The sequence below is a fragment of the Aegilops tauschii genome, chromosome 4 (assembly GCF_002575655.3).
Source record: "Aegilops tauschii subsp. strangulata cultivar AL8/78 chromosome 4, Aet v6.0, whole genome shotgun sequence".
NCBI classification, from domain to species: Eukaryota; Viridiplantae; Streptophyta; class Magnoliopsida; order Poales; family Poaceae; genus Aegilops; species Aegilops tauschii.
The window spans coordinates 382,718,257-382,726,410 of NC_053038.3; the positions used below are offsets into that span (position 1 = coordinate 382,718,257).

Below are 8,154 nucleotides of genomic sequence, written 5' to 3' on the forward strand. Positions count from 1 at the left end.
CGTGGTGAGTTTTGAAAGCGGTCTTCTCTTCATCCTCCTCGCGCATACGGATCTGATGATATCCAGCACTTAGATCGATCTTGGAGAAATAGGTGGCACCGGCCAGTTCGTCCAGCAGCTCGTCCACGACCAGCAGAGGAAATTTGTTTTTGACAGTTGCAGTATTCAGTCGTCTGAAATCAACACAAAATCTCCAGCTACCGTCTTTTTTCTTTACCAACAGAACCGGTGCAGCGTAGGGGCTCATGCTGTGCGCAATGACGCCAGTTTTTTGCATGTCTTGCACCTACTTCTCAATCTCGTCCTTCTGAGCAGGTGAGTAGCGATATGGCTTGGTATTGATAGGAACAGTGCCTGGTTCAAGGTGAATACCATGGTCATACTGTCGACGAGGCGGTAACGTGGTGGGTTCGGCGAACACATCCTTGTATTCGGACAGCACTTTCTGAATATTTGGTGGAATTGGTTCGGGGACTGCTTTATCTGCCCGCTCAACTGTAACCAGGGCTGCAGTCCAGATGTCGTTGGCCACTTCCATGCGACGAAGTTCATATGCATCCAATTCTGTGATTGGTGGAAGATCTGAGGTTCTAACGCCCTGAAGGTGTACTGTCTTCCCTTCAGTTTGGGACGTGATCGTCTTCAGTTGCCAATGGCAATTCATGGGACTGTGTGAGGCCAACCAATCCATACCGAGGACTCCATCGTCTGCTCCCAGTGGCAGTACTCTGAAATCCGTGTGAAACGTGTGTCCAGGTACCTGCCATCCCAGTTGCCGAACGATCTTGTTGCAGTGTAGCCGGTGCCCATTTGCCACTCGAACTGACACTGGTGGTAAGGCCTCTGTTTTTGCTGACACGCGCTGCACAAAGGAATCGCTGATGAAACTATGTGAGCTACCCGGATCCACTAACAACAGCATGTACTGATCTCCCACTTGTGCGCGCAGGCGAATGGTAGATGGGGCTTCTTCTCCTGAAACTGCATGTTGCGAAATTGCACAGCATTCAGGCTCGTGGGTGACAGGCGGGTCCAAGAGTTGCAGAGCATGCACTGTGTCGTCCGATAGAATCTCTCCAAAATCCCCTACTTCGATCATCAGTATTTGACCAGTGCGCTTGCATTGATGCTCGCGTGAATACTTGTCTCCACAGCGGAAACAGAGACCATTGGCTCTTCTGAATTCTTTGAGTTGCCGTTCTCGAGCGTACTCGTCGCCTCCTGGACGAGGAGCGGCTGCGCGAGCCTGTGTAGCTGCTGCAGGTGCTGCTGGAGGTGGTCGCCCCACAGGAACGATGCGGCTGTGTGGTGCTCTTTGTTTTTCCAGCTCTTCCTCTTGAATGCATGAAAACACAGCAGATCGGGTAATGCTGGTTGGGGCTTGTAACCTGACGCCCAACCGCAGTTCATCCTTCAGTCCCAACAGAAACTGAGATATGAAGAATTGGGTGCTCAGTGTTGGATCCAAGGAAAGCAGATGATAAATTGAGGTTTCGAACTGCTGACGGTACTCCTGAACACTGCCAGTCTGACGCAGTTGAACGAGGTGATGCATCTGTGCCTCAAACTCTTCGGGGCCAAATTCTGCTTCGACAGCGGTTCTGAATGCTGCCCATGACATAGCGGCGTGTCTGGGCCGAGGGTTTGGACGGCGCCGTGGTCGTGCTCCGAATCGAGGCGAACCCCGAGTAGGATTTGTAGCGAGCTCGCCGGGGCGGCTCGCACCTAGCTCGGTGGATGTTACCACTCGATCTGGAGGATTAGCGAGCAGCGGCGGCCGATCGGAGAAAAATTTCTGATGGATTTGTGGAGGCTCTGAGTACCACTGTAATGCCCAGGCGGATCCCGATCTAGAATTGGGGATGAGGGAGGAGAGAGAGTAGAGTAGGTGAGAGGCTTGGAGAAGGGGAAAGGAAGACTTGATCAACACTCGCTGCCTCTTTCGTCTTGTGAGCCGTACATATGTAGCTGCCCCACTGGGCCACCCTTACAAGGCCGCAGCCCAATCACAAACACACACACACACTCGACCCAAGCCCAACAGTGGGTTGCAGGTTTAGATAACTGAACTGCACTTGGTTAGTCCGCTGCAGGTGCATTAGCATCATCTGCAGGCGTGACATTCTTCTCATGTTAGTGGGACTGTGGGGAATCATGTGGCCGTTGAATGTCGCTGGTTGCTGGGGAGAGAACACTTTCGCCTTCATATCTTTGCTCTGCTCCTGCTTTAGCTTTCCCTCCCTTTAGCTTTTGGTTCGGCTGTTTTCTCCATTTTCTTCTTTCTCTGCTCTCCGCTGCTATGACAGTCTCTCCTTCCTCACCGGTGTTTCGCTAGGCGCGCCGTTGTTTCTTTAGGCTCTACTGCGATGGCGCTGCTACACTGATTCAATTCATGTGGTTGAGCCGTTGAGATCGGATCCTTTTCCACTTCCTCATTGTCTTCTTCGTCGTGTTCTTCCTTTGCCTTGCTAACTATGTTTTGCTCGTCCACAGGTTTACTTTGTTGCTCTTCTAATATGCGTTGCCATTTCTGCGGTTCCTACGTTTTACGTTCAGGTGTGCTGCATGTTCCCATGCTTGCCTTCAAGATGTTCGATAAAATCCATATGTAGTCAGAATCTCTTTGTCTTTTGGTTTATATTGTTGCTGCTAGGAACTGGTCGTTTTGTTCTTACTGCTGCTAGGAATTTATAACTTTATATGAGGATCATCGTTGCCCTGCTTGAATAGCAGGTCGTATTGGGTTGTTGTCATGCCATTCGTTTGTGGCTGCGTGCTCTGGACTTCTGTTGTTGCTCTCATGTGTTCGAATGTCTAGCTTTGGTCATATGGTGTGCACTCTGTATAGATAATCAAATCAAAGGTTGCTAGGAATTTTGAAAGGCTCCTACGTTTGTGCTGCTTATATAAGCAGCTAATATGACTAAAGTTGAAGTTTGAAAGGCCCCCCAGATTTGTGATACATGCACCACATGGATGAATTAATTTTTTTAGTTCCTGTGTGTTTTATCTGTCCCTGGATTATTCTATGTCATCTCGCAATTTATTCTCTAATCAGAATTTTAAAATGTTAACCGTTTCATTATTTGTTTCTTTCTTGGTCAATGCATAATATGCAAACTTGAGGGATTACACTAGGTGTGCATGCAAGACCTGATAGTAGTAAACTGTTTAGTGGAATGCATGTGCCCTGATTTATTGTTTTGTTTTGTTTTGCAAGGTACACGATCTTGGAGGTTGCTGCTTCTTTGTTCTGTTCATCGGGATTTCTGCTTCTTTGTTCTGTTGATGAAGGTTTCTCCCTTCCCTTATTTTATAGCTGTTGCATTTGTTTTGTGATCTATTTACTGTTATTATTCTTGGCAAAGCTTTTAGTCCATCTATGTTTTTAGTTTGAGTCTCGGAGGAACGTCTACACCTACCTGTCCATCAGATTTTATACATGTTAGGTTGCCCTGAAGCCAAAACAATTGGTGCATTGCAAGTTAGTTGTTACCAACTTCTAAAAAACAAAAATAAGTTCTCCTATTTTTTGGAGAACCTTAGTGTAGAGGCAGTGCCTCTAACCACATCTGGTATTCATGGATAGCTACATGTTAAGGTAAATATGCATGTACATAAAGTATTTTTGGTTTATATAATTTTGTAGTTACAAATGTGCATCTTAATTCATCATTGTAGTAGTGTGTGCAGTTCTGAGAAAGAAAAGAAAAGGAATAAGTTGCGGAAGGTTTTGTGCAAACTTTTTTCCCTAGCTTATGAAGATTTTGGTCTTCTGATTTTGATTGCATGATTTATGGTTAATACATGCTTTTGATAATTTATTTCTTTATTAGTTGATCATGTCCTATTAGATGTGTTCAGTACGTCTCTTGGTTAGTTTCCTAAGTCTACTATCAATGATACGTATTTTGGTGCTAATTTGAGAAGTGGTGTTTTATCTATGACGTGCACCTTGCCTTCATTTTTTAAGTTTGCATATTCTACGTGTGAGTTGTTTACATTTTCCATATGTGTGTCCGTGCTCATGGTGCTGCCTACATGTGATGGCATTTGATTTCACTTTGATTATATTTCCCAGCATATCCTTTATTAGGTAGAGCTACTGGTGAATCTGGATGTTGTGGACAATGTTGGATTTCAACCCCATCATGTAATTACTAGGTATGGAGGCAACGGTTCTATTTGGTTTTACTTTGATTCTAGCAGGAGTGTATATCAACCCGTGAACTCTAAAGCCTCAAGCGCCAATTGGCTATGAAACATACCCAACAATCCTTGACAGGGGGTGACTTCAGCATGGGCACATCAGGAAATTTGCAGGGTTTGATTGTCTAACATATTTGCGAAGCAAAATTTAGTCGCATATAATAGGCTAGATGGTTTAAGATATTACGAGCATTAATCAACAGTGTGGGTCAGTTGATGTCCATGTTGAAACAAAGCAGTGGAATTGATAATTCCCTATATTAGTAGTCATTCCCATATTTCTCGGTTTCTTTCCTTGCTATTCCCATGTTTACTGGAGTTCCTCTCCGAGAGTGTATGTTGAGGTTGTATCATGTAGTTTTAGGCGATGGACGCGACACATGTGGAGGCTGTGAGCGCTATGAATGGCATTGGTCTTGTCAAACTTATGGGCAGGAGCACGTGCCACATTGCTCTTCATGCCACCCTGAGCAGCTGAGATGTTGACTGTTGTTTGATTCCTGAGATTGATTTTGACGTAGAAGGGAAGGGAGGCATGTTTGAGTTCCTGTATGAAAGGATGAAGAAGAGGCATGCTATCTGTTCTTGCTGAAGGCGCTGGTCAGGAGACTGATGACCAGAAGCTAGAGCAGGATGAGTCTCGCGACATGTTGTTCCTTACGTTGGCCAATCTTCCATTCTATAAAGTTTATTACATATTTAATGCAACTCTCCTACATGGTTAAAAAACTAATTTAAACATTTTGTTTCTTTAACGGTTACTCATTTCTCTTACCGTTGTATCAAATCAACTGTATTTTTTTAGATGGCCGCTTGTTTTTTCCATGGGCTCATTTTCCACGAGAATGAGATGTGGGATAAACTACTATGACATGTTTGGTTCCGTTCAACCCATTTATTAGCTAACTAATTTTGGCTGTTGTTGCACATAATACAATTGTACTCTGCTGTTTGCCAACTTGCCTTTTATGTCAGCTTAACTCTCTATAATCAATTAAACTTTTACGTAAAAGGCCAAGTTTTCCTATATGTACTTGCTCAAACACAAAGTTACTTTAAAAATACAAATATTTCCAACGAGCACATGGTTTTAAATGGGAGTTTGAACCTTTTGATCCAAGTTTAGAGAATGAACGACACCTGCCTATTGTTTCCATTAGAACAAGGACCAGGAATAACCTCAAAATGCAAATGATAAAGATAATAATGTTGTTACAAGTATCATATCCTAAGTGGCCGATAAAATCTATTTGGACAAAGAAAGACAAACCGCTGTGGTTATACATGCTATTAGATAGTATACATATATTTTTTTAGCACCAGAGTATGTATTTTTATAGATTTTTTAAACGCGTGCAAGAATATGTGTTTCTTTTCATATATAAGCATCTAAATTCTTCGCGTGCATATTTGCCTAGAAAAAAAATTACAAAAAAGATACACATATTTCCAACATGGCATGGTTTTAAAGGGGACCATATACCACCAAATTAAAATGTGTGTGTATATATATATATATCTAATTGTGCACAACAAGACACCATTTTTATCATATGTACTTAACTAAAACATATATTTTGTTTTAAATGGGTCTCAGTACTATCAAATTAAAATGTGTATATATATTTCTAAATCGTGAACCCTTAAACCATGTATATTATTTTCATTGCGAACATGGATTTAGCGTGCCTCTGCGCCATTTGGCGCAACGGGTCCACTAGTTAACAGAGAAATTCTCTTAAAACGGTTTAGTAGCTAATTCTGAGAGTGGCATTGCTTAATTTTACCATCAGCATTAGATTAAGAAAAAGCATAAACAGTTCCATGGGAGAGTGGGCGCAACAACACCATGTGCTTCCATCTACTTATAAAGGGGGTGATGCAGAGTTTGTTGTAACAAAGCAAGAAGCATCATGTCTGGGTTGGTACCATTTTTGTTCACTACTTAATGGGAAAAGAGAGCAATACAATAGCTTCAATTCAACATTTATTTAAAACAATACTAATACAAGTAGCACAACATCTCAAAACACACTGCACGATCATGTGGATGAAGGCAAGTACCAACATGTCATGACGCACACAAGATCACCTACGAATCTGCCAACACGTAGGAAATCCAATCTCGTTTTGTGCAGTTGCACTGAAATCAAGCAAAGTCGCCGGTGTGACGTTTAAGTTTGCTAGGCAACAAGTTGAATAGATATCCCTATTTTAACAGAGGCAAAAAAGGAAACAATTACTGGCCAATAAAGGAGGATGAAACAAACGGCGACAAAAAGATGCATCTAACTTATCTTGATGGCAAACAAAGTAGGATAGTAGCATATCTAAAACGGTTGCATTGATTCATATTAACAGAGACATTCTCTTAAATCAACATTCGTTAAGAATGTAATTTACTTTTAATAGTGGCATTGCTTCAATTTTCCAGCACTATTCTTAGATTAACAATAGGAAAATAGTTGTATGGGACATGACATGGGACATGGGACATGCCAACACCATGTGCGTCCACACGTATAAATGGGTGATGCAGAGTATGTAGCCAACCAGCATATCTGCGTTGGTCCCATATTTGTTCTCTTTGAAACTTTTTCCTATGTGAGGGCAGCAAATCTAGTGCTGCACAAACTACCCGACCCCCCAGTTTCTTTCCCTTTTCAACAAAGAGATCGGTTCTTTACAGATGTGTGTACTGGGTTACCCCTTTTTCCCTTTTCGACCAACAAAGTGGCTGGATAGCTAGTCTATACTACTTTCCCTCCCTCCTTTCCTCATTGAACCATGTCCTAGATTCATGCTCCACCCCACCGCACCCTTCTTTCCTCTTTGAACCAAGACCTAGATTCGACTACAACATCGAAAAAGATCCGCATGCAGCTAGAACAATGATGGTTTCAAAGAAACTTATACCTTAGGGTCGTCGAGATGTTGTGACACCCAAAAAAAATTTGACCTTGTTTTATTTATTAAAATTTTGCCAGGAAATAAAAACTTTTCCATTTGTCAAGATTTACCCTTTTATTATTTTGGATTTTTGCCCCTAATGGAAAACTTTCCAAAAGTTTTATTGGACTTATATGTTTTTTATAAAAACAATTCCATATCAGTGGATTTATCTGCATAATTAATTTCCAGGAGCTTTAATGCCTTTAAAATGATCTTTCATAATTTTGGAGCCCCTTTTTGCACTGCAAACTTTTGATAAATGCCTCCAAAATTTTCACCAAAATTTGGGGATGTCATGTGATGTCTCCACATCACTTTTATGCAGAAATACCTTTTGGCCATTGGAGATTTTGAGCTCTACACCAACTTTTCCAATCTGGTCCAGTAGGCACTTTTGCACTACAACCCATTTAAATATTTCTTTAAAAATTCTTCCAAGTGTTTGGAGATGTCAGTGGATGCATACAATTCAACTCTATGCAAAAACCCAGTGATGATCTTTGAAAAATTTGAGTGAATCAACCTCTTTTTCATTCTGGTCCAGTTTGGTGTTTTGAACTGCAACCCTACTTTATTTTGCTCTAGTGACCCTGAGCTTTTTCCTACTTGTAGCCCCCCCTTCAAAACCCTTAAATCCAGATGAGTGGACTCATTAGAGGTTTTTAAGTGCATGCTTTAAACCCTGGTTCTTTCTGTCCAAAACTGGAATTTTGCAAAACTTGCACTAACAAGTTTCTGGTTTTGCCCAAGTGATCTTACCACCATCTCCTGCATCTAAAGAGACCCTGATCTGGAGATTTTGGCCACTCCAAGAGTTGCCTAAGTGCACTTGGCATTCTGTCGAACACCTGGTATGCACAGTCTGTTTTGGCATGAGTTCCTTGTTTGCACTGTGAACTTGCTCCAATGACCCAGCAACCATGTCCACTGAGCACCTTGCTACCCCTACCTCCATCCTGTGCAGTGCCAGCTCCACCCTCGCGCTCTAGACCG

General features: G+C 42.2%; 1 protein-coding gene across 1 annotated transcript; it reads right to left on the minus strand.

The window, feature by feature from the left end:
* Positions 1-286: 286 nt before the first annotated feature.
* Positions 287-1,099, minus strand: LOC141021899 (uncharacterized). The gene has a single exon (XM_073497753.1). It carries the CDS (start codon positions 1,097-1,099, stop codon positions 287-289), a length of 813 nt encoding a protein of 270 aa, XP_073353854.1.
* Between the last annotated feature and the right edge of the window lie 7,055 nt (positions 1,100-8,154).

Coding starts and splice junctions, on each gene's coding strand:
- LOC141021899 (XM_073497753.1), bottom strand. CDS start 1,099: ATGATCGAAGTAGGGGATTTTGGAGAGATTCTATCGGACGACACAGTG.